The 17,499-nt window shown below is 49.3% G+C and overlaps 7 protein-coding genes across 7 annotated transcripts; 3 read left to right on the plus strand and 4 right to left on the minus strand.

Moving 5' to 3' along the window:
- Positions 1-142: 142 nt before the first annotated feature.
- On the minus strand, positions 143-2,588 carry ASPACDRAFT_54335 (uncharacterized protein; the record flags this gene model as incomplete). The annotated part of the gene is made up of 12 exons (XM_020202866.1): positions 143-225; positions 396-579; positions 633-846; positions 906-994; positions 1,050-1,197; positions 1,234-1,590; positions 1,640-1,697; positions 1,825-1,915; positions 1,972-2,119; positions 2,174-2,412; positions 2,465-2,492; positions 2,554-2,588. 12 exons carry the CDS (start codon positions 2,586-2,588, stop codon positions 143-145), a joined length of 1,674 nt encoding a protein of 557 aa, XP_020053354.1.
- A 1,315-nt stretch (positions 2,589-3,903) lies between these two features.
- ASPACDRAFT_34041 (uncharacterized protein) lies at positions 3,904-5,649 on the plus strand (the record flags this gene model as incomplete). The annotated part of the gene is made up of 5 exons (XM_020200011.1): positions 3,904-4,136; positions 4,196-4,380; positions 4,446-4,780; positions 4,869-5,162; positions 5,233-5,649. The coding sequence occupies 5 exons, from the start codon at positions 3,904-3,906 to the stop codon at positions 5,647-5,649; spliced, it is 1,464 nt and encodes a 487-aa protein (XP_020053355.1).
- A 560-nt stretch (positions 5,650-6,209) lies between these two features.
- Positions 6,210-8,555, minus strand: ASPACDRAFT_1373 (protein kinase family protein; the record flags this gene model as incomplete). Its single annotated transcript, XM_020197130.1, has 3 exons — positions 6,210-6,386; positions 6,582-6,813; positions 6,922-8,555. Coding segments are annotated over 3 exons (2,043 nt in total), but the record flags the coding sequence as incomplete, so codon positions are not given.
- A 912-nt stretch (positions 8,556-9,467) lies between these two features.
- On the plus strand, positions 9,468-10,682 carry ASPACDRAFT_63319 (uncharacterized protein; the record flags this gene model as incomplete). Its single annotated transcript, XM_020203879.1, has 3 exons — positions 9,468-9,541; positions 9,791-9,834; positions 9,910-10,682. The coding sequence occupies 3 exons, from the start codon at positions 9,468-9,470 to the stop codon at positions 10,680-10,682; spliced, it is 891 nt and encodes a 296-aa protein (XP_020053357.1).
- Positions 10,683-11,530: 848 nt separating this feature from the next.
- On the minus strand, positions 11,531-12,546 carry ASPACDRAFT_46547 (RTA1 domain-containing protein; the record flags this gene model as incomplete). The annotated part of the gene is made up of 3 exons (XM_020201803.1): positions 11,531-11,982; positions 12,040-12,288; positions 12,357-12,546. 3 exons carry the CDS (start codon positions 12,544-12,546, stop codon positions 11,531-11,533), a joined length of 891 nt encoding a protein of 296 aa, XP_020053358.1.
- Positions 12,547-13,356: 810 nt separating this feature from the next.
- Positions 13,357-14,938, plus strand: ASPACDRAFT_1874395 (uncharacterized protein; the record flags this gene model as incomplete). Its single annotated transcript, XM_020198035.1, has 3 exons — positions 13,357-13,367; positions 13,425-13,504; positions 13,567-14,938. Exon 3 carries the CDS (start codon positions 13,715-13,717, stop codon positions 14,936-14,938), a length of 1,224 nt encoding a protein of 407 aa, XP_020053359.1. The 5' UTR covers positions 13,357-13,367; positions 13,425-13,504; positions 13,567-13,714.
- Positions 14,939-15,743: 805 nt separating this feature from the next.
- Positions 15,744-16,665, minus strand: ASPACDRAFT_33780 (RTA1 domain-containing protein; the record flags this gene model as incomplete). The annotated part of the gene is made up of 2 exons (XM_020199990.1): positions 15,744-16,423; positions 16,488-16,665. The coding sequence occupies 2 exons, from the start codon at positions 16,663-16,665 to the stop codon at positions 15,744-15,746; spliced, it is 858 nt and encodes a 285-aa protein (XP_020053360.1).
- Positions 16,666-17,499: the final 834 nt, after the last annotated feature.

Below are 17,499 nucleotides of genomic sequence, written 5' to 3' on the forward strand. Positions count from 1 at the left end.
AACAGTTTTAAATTAATCATCCTCATATCAATCCAGTTCCTAGCTAGTATTATACTTTATTGCAACCTCTTTGATATCGTCACATAATATACAAAAGTCTGCAGTTGAACCAGTTCGGCTTACTTCTATCTTCCCACGTTATTCATAACAGAAGAACATTTTGGACAGTGGACCAGTCATCGCTTAATTTATTCCCAGCAGACTCGACGATTAGTGATGATATATCTGGATACATACACCTCACACATCAGATGAATCACGAGGTTGTGAGACAGGGACCGGGGTTCTGAATTTGGCCAGGCCACTGGTGTCATGCTGAGAGACAACCACCCGACCATAAAGCTCCTGTGGTTCCTGGCTCTGCGCCTCCTCCGGCCCAAACTTCCGGTAACGACGGAGCAAAAGCACCGAGACTTTCTTGGCACGTTCCAGGGTCGTCGGCTCCCATTGATCGATCTTGCGAACACGCAAGTCATTCAGAATATTCAGCAGCTGGACTGCACTGGGCGTCGCGCGAAACCATTCTTTCCGCCTCCTGCATACTTTGAGAACCACGAGTAAGAGGACAACAACGAGGTGCTGCAAACAATTAGGATACCAACAAGGAAGGAAGAGGCTCAGAAAACACTCACGGCCCCGTATGCCATGGCGACCTCGGTCACTGTCGCATGGGACCCCCACCATGTTGCGCTGGAAAATGCGAAGATCGCGATACATCCAATCAAGCCAACCCAGGCCTGTACGGGTTGAATGACCAAGAGAGACCCGCGAGGTGAATATTGCGGGGAGTCTCGAATAAATTCCGGGCGACTTGAATGCCGGAGTTCGGGGTCGTGTTTCTTCAGCCTGCCGCAATTGTGAGCAAACCAGCTCTACACGAACCTGCACAATTGAATCTCACTGACCAGTAATAATAGCGAAGAAACGCTAGGCATATAACTGCCCATACAATCATGATTGCGTTGCTAGCTGAGGTGCTCACCACTTGAACTACCTGGAGAAGTCAGTCAGTCAACACGATTTGAAAAGTGGAAATGCGGATCATGCACCTGCTGCGTAACGAAGCCATTGTTGAGTCTCAGAAAAGGCACCCAGCAAAAGGCAAGAACCGTAGCCAGCAGCGCGCCCACTGGAACCCGAGTTCCCTGGCTTAGGATGCTGAGCTTCTTGGTGACCCAGAACTCTCTGGGCATAGACCTTGCAATCCCATACAAGGTACGCAATGCGACATACAGAGAGGTGTTGGCCGCTGAGAAGGCGCTGAATAGCAGGCAGCCATTGAGAAAGCTAGCCATGGTCTTGCTTTTGGTATTAAGGGCGGCAAGAATTATCATGCTGCTCGCTGAACCAACGCTTGATATCGCTAAAAAGGCGCTCTCTTGCGCTCCATCATGAAGTCGTGGAAGGCGATTGTCATTCCAGCTGACGGTAAGGATTTCGCCCACGGTGCACATTATGTATACAATCACCACGACGTAAGATATCCACCTTGAAGGCCAACGAATTGCGTGTGCGTCACGAGCTTCAAATGCTGCCATCGCATATAGCTTAATACCCTGAAACGCATAGGCGGTGATCGGGATGGCGAAACTAAGCCGTGAGTAAGATGCTTTTAAATAAAGAAGGAACTCGAGCCTACCACGCAGCATGGCCAGAATTCTCGAAGCCCATGCCGGCCTCGAACTTTGGAGAGGAGACTGCAATGTGTGAGTATGGAGTATTGTTTTGATTATAAGAATACAACGTACCATCGGCAATTCCCTTGGTATCGCCTTGGCCACAAGGTCAGCACAGCAACATCTGTGGCACATGGGGGCCACTTACCATTTCCAGCAATTGCATAAAGATAGATAGAAATAGAAACGATCATTATAAGCTTCAGAAAGCCGCCAATCGTTTCTACTATACCATACCACTGTGTGTCGTGTGTCAATTAGCGCAGGGTAAAGTGGGATGAGCGAGGTAACTCACAAAAACACCAGTTAAATTCAGCAGGAGGAACACGATTGGAGCCAGGGCGTAGCATATAAGCGCCCTCCAGGTAGTTCCTAGCCCCCAGTATGCTAACAGCGATCCTGCCATGCTGTTCTGGCTTGCAAAGGAAGCAGCATACGCATACCTTCAGGTCTTATGAGCGCTGTCACTCTAGGGAGATGGGTCAGCTTGTACGTACCAATAGACCAGTCCGATTACCCAACCAAGGTCGTCATCAACGAAAGTGCGAACGTATTCAACAATAGCATTGTATACCGGAAACTGTTGTGTAAGCTCGGCAACGCACTCATTGACCGAAAGAATGACAACACTCGTGATCAGCGCTGCAAGAATCAAGCCCAAAGGGCCGGAAATGGCAAGAGCAGATCCATTGTTCACAAAGATTCCACTTCCAATCACAGCGCTTAGAGTAATGAACTGGTTGGGAGTCAGGCATAATTTCGATACTAGAAGGGAATTGGGTGCTCACAAAGATCTGGAAACCGAAAAGCTCTTGCCTAGTGAGGAGGTATTAGCCTTGTGTCACAATAAAACCATTTGCAAGTTGAAAAGACATACTTGAGTCTCTCTGGAGTTTCCCTTCGAACGGGCATTGCAGGAAATGATACAGTGGATCGTGGTTATGCCAGCGGCAGAACGAATGAAGTAATGTCACGTCAAGATACAAAGCGCGGCGGCAAGGGAGACAGAATGACATGCGTCATGGATGGAGCAATATTCAAATCAACAAAGGCTTGCTGTACCATGGTGCTATGACTTTGAAAGGACACTGGGTGCTTCTGACCAAGAATACAGGGCAAAGCTGAGCCGCAAACAACCGAATGGGATTGGATTGGCTGTTGATAAGAGGGGCTGCCGAGCGTCTGCAACTCACGAGCCCGGGGCGCAATCTACGATGATTGTTCTCTTTTGCTGTCTAGCGTCAATTCTGATTGGTGAAAAGAGCCAAGAAACACCATGTTTTCCGTGAATGAAGTGCATCGGTTGCTGACTCGTGTATGCGACCAAGGGTGTATATAATCACGGTGCCGGAAGAGAGGGAGGCAGTGCCCGGACTGCACGTTGTAGCCAGCATCTAACACGATGGCGGCTTCCGATAAACTATATCAGCACGTACTTTCTCCCAGCGTCTCCACGTATATCGAGATGGCCGCCGATATTGTGGATTATTTGAAGCAAAGATATGGAGACGACATCACGACCGAAGTGAAGGCAAGTCTGCGTTCTAAACAGACGTCGTGAGTTCTTTGGACGCTAATACTGAAGCGGCAGTTCATCCGTCAACGATGGGTGGTATGGGTAAATCTGAGGATGGACGAGGCAAGTGTTCAGCGCCCTGTGTGACTAGTAAGCTGGGCTGAGCTAACCTTGGGCAAAGGAGGAGTTGGAGTAAGGCCGTTCCCATAATTCTGCCTTGGGTACAGGGCTAGCTGACAGAAAATGAAACAACCAGACAGATGGCACTTGAGTTGAAGGAGCGCGATGAGGAGGAGTAGGTGGCCAAGTGTACGGAGTACTGTACTGTACAGCACTAGGTTAAGGTGGCGCGGGGAAAGTGGGAAGGAGGCGAGGTTCGTGCGTCCGGCTGATTTGGGAAAGGGGAGAGAAATCCGCCGATGGATCCTGGTGGCTGAGCCTCACAAGGTCAGCCAACACACTGTGAGACTGTGAATGTGTAAATGTGAATGAGTGAAAATGACAAGGATTGGCCTGAGGCAATCAAGGCTTAGCTGCATCGCTCCCCGATCATCATCAACTTGTAATCTGTAATCTGTGATCTCGTCACACCACTGCGATGAACAGGGTTTATAAATGGATAGATTCTCGTCCTATACTCTCCTCGTCCTAGACAGACTTTTTGAATTCAAGGTCTGAGGAAGGATGACAGGAACCGGACTGCATACGGATATGTGGCATGCCTATCTGCAAGAGCTGCCCTCGCATCACAATTCGACTTTTCAGAATGTGATTGCTTTGGACAGATTGCTCACCACTCGCGTTCCTTCAGTCCTCACATCCAGGGAGGAAATCCGCGTCCGAGTGACGGATGTTAAGAGCGGTGGCAGTGATACCATCCTCTGCGAAACCTCGGAAGCCCTGCAGCGGGCTCTGGCGTCCGACGATGAGGGGTTAAGGATCATGTATAACTTACCCTTACATTTGTCATCAAATATAGTTTATCGTTAACTCAATGAACCAGTTCAATTTACTCGTCCGATTCAATCACCCCCTTAAAAATCTCGCCCAGGTTGCTGGCGAATCTATTGCAAAGATATCACGTCCACCCGTCATTTCTCCAGGTGCTGCTCTCGTTCGGAAGCAATGTCAACGTTTCAGAAGCAGGAAAAAGTAATCTGTATGTTGGTGGGGATGAGAAAAACTCATGTAAGTCATCGTCGCATTCCTATTCCTTACTCCCGCCTCACAGGGGCTTATGTGAATTATTGCAGACATCACATATCAGATCAACTATGTCGAAGAAAAAAAGCATCAGAAACATCTGACTTGGTCGTGGCGCCATACCGGAGTATACCATCATCACTCTCGCGCACAACGTGGAAAAGCGTTCGATCTTTTCATTCTCCTCCATCCGAATGACGCCAGTGTTCTCGAACGAAGAATTCACAATGAGCTGCAAATTGCAAGAAGCATGCTTGTGGGATTGAGTGGAGATTCTGGGCACAACAATTATATTTCCACAGCTCTCCACTCGCTTGCCTTGTCCTCATTTTCGGGAAACTGGCAATGGTATCTGCGGGACCTAGGGAGGCAGTTTGAGAAACATGTAGGCTGCTACCTTTCACATCGCACTCGCATCATCGTCTCAGAAGATCAAGTGGCTGATGATTCATCTCAACTTGGAACTATATTAGAACGACCTCGCTCTTACAGCTGTTCCAGAGGAAGCCACACCCCTGGAGAGCTATGACATGGTCTCTTCACTTCGAGATCTGAACGACTCGGTCCTGCGTGCTCAAGTGTGTTGTCGAGGAAACCTCGAGCTGGTAGAGAAGCTGAAAGCTGCGACAGCCTCTGGCACGCTAACAACAGCAGATGATGCGTTGAAGCAGATTGTGATGGAATACGACGCCATGGGAACTGAACTTCATGGTTACCTTGCAAGCTGTGATGAACTCATTCCCCGGATTCGGAACGCAATTGATTTGGTATGCCTTAGGACGAACGAACTTCCCATTGCATAACTTCCGAGACATCATAGAGACTGATAAAATGCAGGCCGGGTATACCTTATCTCTTCACAACCAACTTGATACAGCGAAGATCGATCGCGAATTACGAGACCTCATCGGTCATCTCGACATGTTACAGCGGGACTCGGTCGATGATAGCGCCGCAGTCAAAATCATAACTTTCGTCTCAGCAGTTTACTTACCCGGCTCGTTTATCGTCAGCCTCTATGGCATGAACTTTTTCGTGTTCGACACGGACGCCCGCCAGATCGTGATCGCCCACGACTTTTGGATTTTTATAGCCACATGGCTTCCACTGACGCTTGCAACGGGTCTCATATATGTGCTGATTGTCTGGTTCGATGCGTGGTGGAAAAGAAAGCCATTTCGTTTGTTCCAGCGGCCGGTGAGGGCGACTAGAGTGGAGACAGATTTGGGGCCGCAGATCATAACCAAAGGCTGACAGAAAAGCTTTCATTGCTTTTGTGTACTGTTTTGGTTCCTACAGGGGCAATGCTGGATGTTGATGCGTGGTGTTCTCGCACTTTATGGGGTATCGCTGAGCTTGACCAAGGATATATCATTCTTGGTGCATACCACAACCGCAATCATGCTTCCGTCCTTAAATGCCTGCATCGACAGTGCATCCTTGCAGACCTTGGGCATTTTGCATAGCGGCTTGCCCGGCTGGCCCAATTGACTTTGGCCGTCTGTACAGATGACTGCGTATCTCAACAGACGCACATCGGATCGCACAATACCAGGGTCCGTCAGCCCGAGCAACCATTCGTCGCGCAGTAAACATCCTATAGTTATTTTCAAGTGTTCATTGTGTCGTTCAATGCCAGGAAGACCCGTATTATGCTTGCTCAAAGAAACTGCAAGGTAGTCCTTTCGGTCTTGTCTTGCAAGGATACATCCGGAGTGGAGATTGTATGGAATGATGGTGGTGGGCTGGTGGCCACGTGCCTGCTGTAAACTCATCAGAACACCAAGACAATCACTGGGATGACTGAGGCATACTAAGCTATAGTGAACCACATGACGACGGCTAGAGGGATTGTTATTCTCGATTCTCCAGACATACAAGGATTCTTGTCTGCTCCCAATAGCCCATGCGAACAACATACTGCCCTCATCGTTGAATACTGCTTGGGTAAATGTTTGATCCAGCTCTGGTTCGCTGTATAAGCATTGGGGCTCAAATTGGGATGCTTGCGACCGTAGCAAGATCTCCTTGTCGCCAACGAAAGCAAGTATTCCCTGGGCCGATATTGCCACCGAGCTAATAAATCCTATATCCGATGGGAGCATCGACAATGGATCAGACGTTGTATCCCCGATGTATACCTGAGGCTTGTCAGTAGAATGTCAAGATAAGTAGAGTATACGCACACGTCTCTTCATGCTTTTCTTGCAGTCCCCCCAAGCTGCAAAATACCGGCCTTCAATTGTCACTCCCGCACTCCCACTTCTCCATTCATCAGGAAGCAATTTTGTCCTGCATTCGTGTGAGCCAGCATGTGAGAGGTTGATCTGGATGAATTCGATTCGATTCTTGTAGATCATCGCCACTGGCACCGCGTCCTGTACTTTAGATCGAGATATAGCTGCGGCAAGTATGCCGCTACTACTGTGTGGGAGGATGGTGTGGCCGTAGGAGGAATCGGCAGGTGTGCTTGGAGTAGGCGCTTGGCTAAAAGTACTGGAACCGCTCCGCGTCCCTGTTGTGGACAAGCTCGGGCTTGAGATGGCCGGGGATATGCCTGAAACGCATGCAGGAGTGACGACTAGCTCTGGAGGTTCATATCTTCGTAGTAATGGCGGACCTGAATCCTGCATATCGTAGGTGGTCTTCAGCATTTCACAAGCGTTGTATAGACCTCCCACAATTTTCTCGAGTTTTGCCGCACTAGGCCTGTCTGCTTTGTTGACAATCAATATCTCTTTTGCGAGCTTTTGGGCCCAAAGCCTCACAACAGGGTCTGTCGAGAACCTCCGCGTATGGAGGTCATTCAACCACTTCGCCACTGCGTCGCATAATCTGAACTCTTTCTTGCCTGGAAACAGCGTATTGGGAATAATTTCTTCCCAAAAAGCATCCTTCTGACCCCGGCGCGCTCGCGAGTACGCAAATTCCTCCACCTCTCTTCGTCTGCCGATCGCCCATGCAAGAACCTCAGAGAACACGCATCCAAAAGACCATACATCGCTGCGGCGCCCTGCGCCTTCGGTTTCAACTGAGTCGCCCTTCATATGAATCCCTTCAGGGGGTTGGTATGTCCCCAATTGCGGGACTGCTACTCTGTCAATGGTCACCTCGCGATAAAGATCTCTGATGCTCAGTGCATGCGCTCGACTATGACGATCATGCTCGGCGACTGAAATCCCAAAGTCTGATATCATCCACTTTCCCACGGTTGAGCTAGAGTCCTTCATAATCAAAATGTTGTCAGGCTTGAGATCCATGTGGGCGCACTTGATATCCTTGGTTTTGATCTTGATTCCATTGTGCAGCCAGTCCAGAGCCGAAGCCAAAGCCCAGCATTGATACAACAGAGACTTGTAAATTTCCGGTGTTGAGTTAGGCGCAATGAGTGGGAACCGTTGGCGAAAATCGTAAATTCCCGCACCATCTAAGAGAAATTGGTCCAAGTCACCTAGCTCTGCGTACGGGAAGAGGATATAGTACTGTGGTCCATGTGAAATGGTGGTGAGATGTTGCAAGATGTGAGCCTGGTTTGTGAGGCTGCTCTTGAGATTTTGTAGGTTTGCCAATTCAGTTTCGAAGTCCTGTAGCTTCCTGACGCCTTCGAATCGTTTGCAAGCAACTTTAAAAGGATACTCGAAATCGGCTCCTCGACTTAATTTTAGGTAACGTGGGGCGATTTTCACAAGCTCTACTACCCCGAAGCCGCCAGACCCAATCAATTTCGGTGTGGATAGGAAGGGTAGACGACGACGCGCATCGATCAGTTGCAATGGTGGGTCTCGATCGCAGTGTATCTCGGCCGGACAGAAGGCCCATTGGTAGTCATTGAATAAAAAGAACAGCTCCGGTTCGAGCGATAAGAGCTTTCGTATCGCCCCATCTTGCAATGGGAGGTTTGTATCGTTGATCTGGTCAGTATAAAGGATGGCGTGAAACCTTGCAATGGTTTTGATTGCTCTAATATAAGTCAGGATAGATAATACGGCGACGCATTCACGCTGTACCCGACGTATATCTTGCGATGAAATCGGATTGGGACCAAGCAAGGTATGCAGCCGCGTCTCGTCTTGCCATATTTCCAGCAGGGCCTGGCGACAAATAAAGCGCTTGGAGGGTTCATCTCCCTGCATGAAGTGTTGGCGCAACTCTTCGTTGACCCGTTCCACCAGGTTCCGCCGTCGAGCCTTGAAGTCAAGACTTGGTAAGGACATATGAATAGAAAGAAGGCAAATCTGTCAACATCTCCAGGACGAAAAAGGGTCCAAATAGGATAGGCAGGTTTCAGGAAACAAAATATAATTATTCGCAGTTGCGTATCGATTTAATGCGGCTAACTCACAGGAGAAGGCTAGAGTTGTAGAAAGAACGGAGAAATAATTCGAGCAGAGAACAAGTCGAGGCGATAAGACACCATGTCTTGTCAGGTGCCTCGGCGGTGCATAGGCATCGTAAAGCTTCCAATATCCAATAAGACCAAGGCAGCCACCGCCTCGTCCGGCCGTCACATGACTGGGATATTGGCATAGATAGCACTTCTGAACTTGACATGCCTGTTGCATTTTAAATTGCTATTTCAACACAGAAAAGCAGTACAAAAGTCCCCTACACTCATTTAGCAGTCTGCATTATATCTCATAGGAACTGTAATTTGAAGCTTAGACCATATGCTTCAGCTCGAAGGGTTCAGATGAGTATAGCCTCATGCTTGGCACGGATGTCATCTACAAACCCTACTATATGGATCGATATTAGATGAATTCATCGTGGCACCACGTCAGGTAGAAAGTTATTCAACGCAGGAACAGTAAGTTACTTTTCTTTCTATCGATTACAGGGTGAAAAAGTATAGAACAACCTCCATGGTGGTGCTTCAGACGCGACTTTGGAGTGACGCGTTCTTGGGCATCGGTGAGGAAACGCGCTAGAGTGTATATCCATTTCGCTGTGTGTTGAATCCTCTTTGTTCTCTTTCTCTTCTCTTCATTCCCGATCACCGTTCGTATCTTCCAGCTTGATCGATCTGATTCAGAAAATAAGTCTACAAAGAACATTAAATCCCGTTACTTACCATGCGTTCCTTCTGGACCCTGACGGTCACAATCTTTTTCTCCTTTCTGCTGAGCACCACAGCACAGATAGTCTAGTAAGTCGGCCTCAGTAAGAGCCTGAAGTGAGCTGACGCGGTCGCGCCTTGTGTAGTGACCCCGATACCAACATTGTTCTTTGCCCCCAGAATGGTGGAAGTTACTGCCTTCACGGCTCGCTAAAGGGGCCAACTCTTATCAGCTGTGCTTCGAATGTGTCTGTCGAGATTCATACCTGTAACATCCTGTAATTTCTTCCTTGTTCCTGGATTCAGAAGACACTAAAGGCTTACTGCAAGCGCGACTAGCCTGTCTAAAGTGCTTCCGGATGAGTACAAGCAAGCTGCGACCTGTGAGTCTATCTGTACCTTCACCCAGCTTATACTGCTCTTGCTTCTTCTAGACTATCAAACTAATACTCTGACAGGTCAAGAAACTTCTATCTCAGCCGGCGACGCTCTCTGCGCCTTCAACGGCACTGGCTACGTCCTTTCCAGCCCCGTTCTGCCTGTTGCCGTTCCGGAGACTCTTCTCTGTGAGGACACCCAACAGAACGGACAAGGAGAAGATTTCAGTGTTAGTAGCACTGCTGTCGTCTACGGGCCCTCCACTTCTTCCCATACTGACTGGCCCTCAACTTCCGTGCCACGACTCACACGCACTTCGACTGCCTACACTACCATTAGAGTCATCGCACTGAGCACGACCTTGGAAGTCCCTACTGCTACCTCCACCCCCAGTCCTACCCGGCTCAAACGAAACTACCCCTGCTCCAACGCACGCACCGAGCCCCCATCCACCGACTGGCCCACCCCCACCCCCGTGAGTCTCCACGAGCTCGTCGGATTCCCAACCCCCGAAGAATCACCCTCCCCAACCTCCACCCGTCACCTCTCCACCTCCACCTCGACAATCTACATGTACAAAGGCTCCGTGGTCCCTGCGACCTTCTCTCCTCAGGAAACCGGCACCGCTAGCCGCGTCACGGTGCTTGTGACCTTTACTGCCAAAGCATCGAAGACCACCGTCACTGATGAGAGCCCTGACCTTACTACTCTGACCGGCACTCACTCCCCTACTCACAAGGGAGCGGCAAATTCCGCCTCCGCAGAGTTGGTGACGGCATCACTGTGGGTGCTGGGTTGCATCATGGTCTGCATGGCAATTATCTGCTTGTGGCTGATGTGGGATGACAACTGATGCTGATGCTGAAGATCCGGCGTTTCCAATATTGCTTCTTTGATGGAGGGTTGTTTTTTCTTGCTTGCGAATATTTCAGCGGGCGTTATATGAATTTGAAAGCCGAATTTGTTTTTACCGATCTCGATCATGATTGACTCATACATAATGCGGAATTTATGATCTCCTGCAGGAGTTGTTTTATGTGTTGATAGCACATAGGCAAATCATACTTCAAGTAGCTTGCAGTTCGTACAGTGTGCTCATGTCTTCTGAAACTGGCCCTAACTATCAAGTACAGACCTATATATTTAGCTGTTTTATTCACATGGGAGGTTAATAACACATCATCATCAGAGGTTTAGAGTTTCAAGCCACCGACCACGTCTGATTTCATAGTTTCTTAACAACCGGCATGTTGCGAGGTACTATCAACTAGCCAGGCGCCCGCTGGCCAACTAAGTCAAGGTCGCATCTTCATGTTAATGATTCTAGCATCCTTGCCCCTTGACGCGACCGCATCGCTTTATATAAGAGCACAATCTGATAAGCATAAGGCCCTCGTTGCTATTTCCGATTGCCGTACCTAGTACTTGGAACATGTTCCACAGTGGAAAGCATTTCAAGATCTGCAAAACAAAAGAAGGGTTTATTTCCCAGATTCTATCGACAGCCTTGTGGCCAAGTAGTCACCCTCTAAAACAGGATTGAACTCACCCAAGTCGAAAATGGAGTATATATAGTATTCCACATCAGCATCTAGGCTCCAAATCCTTCTTTCACCCTCTATACTCTATCAACCCCTCCTTCATCCGAATGAGAACACAGAATGTAAGCAACACAAACCACACTATCCGATCCAATCCACCTCACACACCATACTTATCACCCGCACCTTGCAACTCATAATTCCCCCCACCATGCAACAAATGGGTAATCTCACTCGGATGAAAGAGATTAAACACCGCCATCGCCGAGAAAATCAACACCGCATCGAAGATATACAGGAAAACTTCATGGTGCAACAAATACCCATCATTACCCTGCAGGTACTCGACCAACCGGAAGACGGACCGCACCATGATGAGGAAGCTGGTGAGGTAGAGAATATTGAGATGTTTTCGCCAGGGGACGGACGGATCGCGACACCGCGGGATGGGGTATTTCTTCAGCTTACGATCGAACGCGCCGGCTGTGACCATAAAGAAACCGAAGAAGAAGATCTGCACGAGGAGCCCGGCGACAATGATGTGTTCGCCGGTTTGCATGCCGGAGAGGCTGCCGCTGGCTTGGATTCCGCCTCCTTTGCGGGGTGTCAGGACTGTTTCAGGGGAAAGAGGGGTTGAGGGGAGGGGGTAGATTGGATGGCTGAACTCACCCGCGCCTTGGAGGAAGAATGAGAGGACGTCTCCGGTGACGAAGACCTTGGTTAGCCATTTTTTGCGGAGGATGGCGTGGGATTCTGCGCCCAGGATCAGGATGATCCGGCCGAGAAGCATGTAGATTGAGGCGGCGAGGAGGGCGGGAGCAAGAAGGAGGAATAAGGTCTGAAGGAGGTAAGGGCCCAGAGTCCAGTTGGGCGATTCGTGACTTGAAAGTCCTCGGCCGATGTAGCCTATGATTTCGACTGGTGAATGTACTAAGTAAGCATTTGATTGTGGGTGTAAGATTTGATGGCGTGGAGAATTCACTGACAAATGCCCCCTACCACAAATGGAATGAAGAACCATGTTTGAGTCCGGCATAGCTGGACAATATGCCATATCGTCGTGATTGTGAAGAGTATTGTGAAGATGATCGCACCAGACATGCTGGGGTCATATCGATAGAATGCGAACACTGCGGCAGCATTGGTGCTGTTATCGCTGCTGCTGTCGCTGCTCATTTCAGTAATTAGGCAGTTAGGTAGACAGCAAGAAGGGTTAAGAGGAGTCAATAAATGGGAAAGGATCGCACGAACCAGGTATATATGTAAGCTTGGATGATTTAAGAATGAGTTGTCATGCTGGACGTAAAAATCACTAGGGCTGCAATTGTTTCCACCTCGTATATTCGTATCGCCATATGTCGCCGCCCGCAGGTCTCTCGTCGACCAGCCCAGCCACGAAACCGAATGCGAATGTTCAAAGATATACCAGATCAATAGATACAGGATAGGTATGTAAGTCCGGTGATGCTGAATCTTTCGCCACGAGAGTATCCCTTCTCCAAGATTGATTCCGTACATAAAGACTTCCGCCCGTCACTGTACCACGCACCTGCCACCGATGGAAATGCTTTCCTCGCCTTTTGCTTAATTATATTGGCTCAATTAACCCCTAACAAGCAACCTTTAGTATACGTGAGATTAAAGAGATGATGTTCTTCTTCCTCGTCTCGCCGACACCGTCGCTAATCCCAGCGACGACAGGCAGTATATGTGCGGCTCTGGACCTCTTGGCCCTCCGTAATACCCAAATGGCAGAAACAAGATCCAACCTCCAGACAAACTCAGCACCAGCGTCAAGCTCTTTAGCATCGCCTTCAATCAACTCATCGGACTCTGCGTACTCTACAGATAGTATGTCCGGCACACCATCACCACGAGAGTCTGGAACCATACGGGACCAGGATAGTAGCTCGCGTTTATCAAAGGAAAGGAGGCGTCGCGTCCGACACCATAAATCCCGTAAGGGGTGCTTCACCTGTAAGCAACGGAGAGTCAAAGTGAGCAAACACTTTCTTCGACAATTTATGAATGGATGCACTAACAGTTCAGCTCAGTGCGACGAGGTGCAGCCTATCTGTGGCGCATGCGCTTTTCGCGGTGAAACCTGTTCATATCCTCTATCAGCACTCTCCACGTATGCAGATTATCTGACTGCTATCGGAATCTTAGATGAATAAACTAACACATGAAGCCTAGTCCTGCGCCTTGCAGGTCTTCTCGACGTTCAAGCTCTACAGCAGACCTCTTGCAACCATTGGAATTCTGTCACCAACGACAGTCCACGGAATCCCCTCTACTCGACCAAAATATCAATCTAGCCGACTTACGACTCCTGTCAAGGTTCATGATGCACACTTCAAAGAGGATGACCCTCAGTGCGACACGCAGATATATTTGGGAACAGGTGATCCCAGATATGGCGACCAAAAAAGAGTATTTGATGCATCTACTCCTCGCTCTCTCGGGCGAGCATGTTCTATATCAAGCCCACATGACGGAATCAACCGCCTTAGGCATAGACGATAGTCCGTCTTCCTTGGCCGCCTGCAGCCAACGCGAGCTTCAGCTTGAGTATCACCGCGTCATTCAGCATCATCAAAGGGGCCTCGAAGGGTTCCGCCAGGCCTTGACTGATATGTCTCCCGCTACCGCAGAAGAAGTCCTCTGCGGCGCCCTTCTCATCGTCGCTATTTCCTTTGCTTCAATATCTACCAGAAATCAAGATTGCACCGCCTGGCCGGGCTTTAGCCAAGCGGACAATGACCAGATCCCGTACATCGACTGGTTGCATCTTGTCCGCGGCCTGACAAGCATAGTTGAGGGGCACTGGTTCACTCTCAAGCGCGGACGACTGCGGACCATGTTGCTCTACCCGCACGGCAACGACGATTGGAAGGCGGCTATGCCGGCCATTTCCTCATCGCAATTTCCCCGCTTGAGGTATGCCCCGAAAGTCTTCCACGTGTTCGCCCAGGGTGCCTGCCGAGCCCTTCAAATGCTTCGCATCTTTGCAGAGACATTGTCTCCAAGCCAAGAAGCCACGGTGTCCATTGATGGAGATAGCCTCAGCAGACTTCAGCAGACCGATCACCACGACCAACCAACACCTAGTAAAGTAGTGGATGACAGTTCACAGCCCGACCACGAACAAGATGAGTACCCACAACACGACCACCTCCACGCCATCGACAGACTAGAAGAGATCTACATGCGCATCCTCTACGCCCTGCAATTTTCGCGGAGTGAGCGTGACTTCCCCGCGTCCCTCGACATTCAGAACGACATCGAAGACAGCGCCGTGAATTCCTGGCCTTGTATGCTTTCGGCTCGCTTCTTTGACAGCCTCCAGAGTTCCGCTGTCGACCACCTGGGGATCGCGGATGGGTTTTCGTACACGATCCTAGCCCATTTCTACCTTGTTTCAATCCTATTTCAAGATGTGTGGTACCTGAACAGCGGCTTTCGCTCGGAGATTAAGAAGATTATGCGGCTGGTGAGCCGACTAGAGAACGAGGCACTAAGTGGTCTATTGACGTGGCCCATGGCCGTCATTGCGGAGTCTCGATGAAGCGAAATCTGTTGGCTCACTCACACTTTTGACCTTTTCTTCTCCCCGGTCGGGAATTTTCCTCTTTGCTCTTTAGTCCTCTTTTCCCTCCCTGTCCCTGGTAGGAAGGCAAATCTCGTACTTTTCGTAATCCCGTCCCTAATTCGCATATAGTACCATATACCCTCCGTTCCTCTTCCGGGATACTCAAAACCTGCAAGTCTCTGTGGGGCCAAAATTTGCTTGGGTGGCACCCGAATAACCTTTTCTTTCTCCATGGCCCCTGGTTCTCCACACATGCGGGAACCAGAGTTTCGCGACTGGGTGTGACCTTCTGGTTCCGAATGTAAACTTCTTTTATACGAATATACGAAACCGTGCAATTTACTAGACCCTCATAATAAGTGATTGGGCCTTGAGGAACCTTTCCCTAATGCAACGAGATCATCCTCCCCCCCCCCTTTTAATCTTGTCTAACTCGTTCCTGGCCACTATTCACATTAACCAGCCTTGGTAAAATGAAAGTCTTGATCGAGGGAACTAAGACGAGAATTGCCTATTATTATGGCAGATTTATTTCGCTTGTGTTCTCCATTTAGAAGAAGAAATAAACAGTAAATCCTCCAAGGAAATCAAGCTTCAAAGTGACACTATAAATCAATTTCAGCACGCTATCAGCAAATTAGCTCCTCCCCCGCCCCCTTCCCCCACCGTAGCTACACAAAGGAGAAAGAAGGCAGAAAGAAAGCAAGGAGAACAGAGAAACAATTCTCAAAAAAAAAAAAGGTTGAAAGCAGGAGAAGAATCTATTTGACTAAATCAAACATCAAACAGAATCAACCCTCTCCGCGCCGCGTTTCCGCCCCTCCAAAAATGATCCCGGGAACACAAACCCTAACACCATTCCCGTTCCCGCCATAAGCAATGCATCGAATATATACAGCAGATACTCGCGGTGCATGATCCACCCGTCGTTGCCTTGCACGAACTCAACCACCCGGAAGATAGACCGAACAAGAATCAATGTGCATGCCGCGTACAGCGCCCACATCAGCCCCCGCCACGAGAGCCAGCCGCTCCGGGATTTGAGGGTGGTGGTTGTGGTGGTGGAATGGGGGGCTGCGTAACCCCACCGCCAGTGGAAGAGAGAGGCCACCAGCACGAAGAATCCGAAGAAGAGGAGCTGGATCGCCAGGCCGGCGATGACGATGTGCTCGCCGGCGAGCATGGCGGACTCGGTGCCGGCGGCCATGTATCCGCCGCCTCCGCATTGCAAGAGGAAGGAAATAACATCGCCCACGACGAAGATCTTGGTCAGCCACCGGACGCGGATGAGGGAGGCGGATTCAGCGTGGAGTTGGGTGATGAGGCGGCCCAAGGTCATGTAGATGGAGGCGGCGAAGAGTGGCGGCGCGACGAGGATGAGCATCGTTTGCGTAATGTAGGGGCCCAGGGCTTGGGTGTCGAAGTGCGAGAAGATCCGCGCGATGTAGCCGGCGGCCTCAACTAATACCCCAGCAGGTCCAGTTAGTTTCCCTCTCTTCTGAAATCCAAGGAGAGGGGGTCGTACAGATCAGTCCAACCAAGAAGGGAATGAAAAAAAGTGTTCGGTGCCGGACTATGCGATAGATGAAGAAAATGGCAAGCGCGCAGAACACCACAGTGAAGACCACGGCTGCCGCAATCGAGGGCGTGTAGCGGTACAGGGCGAAATATACAGCATCTTCGTCGGTAGTTGGGTCGGCCATGGGTGTAGAATGCAAGACAGTCCGTGGTGACGGTACGTTTATATGCAAGGTGTATGAATAGTATAGTGTCACCCTTCGTCTATTGCTCTGGTGTTGCAGTCAAAAAGGGGTTCGGCCCATTTGCAGGGCTGGAGGATGAGAAGCCATTTAAAGTGAGAACATGTGGAGGATTCTTCTTCTTCCCCTCGTGGCGACTTGAGCAGAAGATGGTACCTCGAGCAATGAAAATAGATCTTGCTCTTAGTCTCGTAGAACCATGGCGCCTGTGTACCTGAGAGGAAGTGGGGCGCAGAACTGAGTTGCCGGCGGGGATCCGAGCCCTAGAAAGTCGAGATTTACGAATATACGAATATACGAGCGTACGAACGTACGGATACACAGTACTCATTGCCATCGTCGGCCCAGGGGTCGGTTCCTTTCAACTTGGGAATAGTTCCACCTCAAGAATAATAAGAAAGAACACTTACAGATTCCATTTTTTCCGAGTTTTGTGGTAGAGTAACATAACCAATCATAGCGGTTCTGGCTGAGAGTCTTACTTTCAGTCGTTTTACGCCTAGATGATTCCTGATTCAATCAAAAGGCTCCCTATATTGCCTTATATTGAGGGGGCTATCTATAAAGTGCCTGGTACTTCAGGCAATTCTTAGTTTTTTTTTTTTTTTTGGACTTATAGAAGAACATCGGACTACGATATGCCTACTTACGTTTCAGATTTCCTTTGGGATATGGCTTGATTATCTTGTGTTCAGATCTCAAACCTTGATCTCGTAATATGTAACGAGATTATGTCTCAAGAATATGAACTGAATGTGTTTTGCGTTATACGTTGGG

This window comes from Aspergillus aculeatus, assembly GCF_001890905.1.
Source record: "Aspergillus aculeatus ATCC 16872 unplaced genomic scaffold ASPACscaffold_15, whole genome shotgun sequence".
NCBI classification, from domain to species: domain Eukaryota; kingdom Fungi; phylum Ascomycota; class Eurotiomycetes; order Eurotiales; family Aspergillaceae; genus Aspergillus; species Aspergillus aculeatus.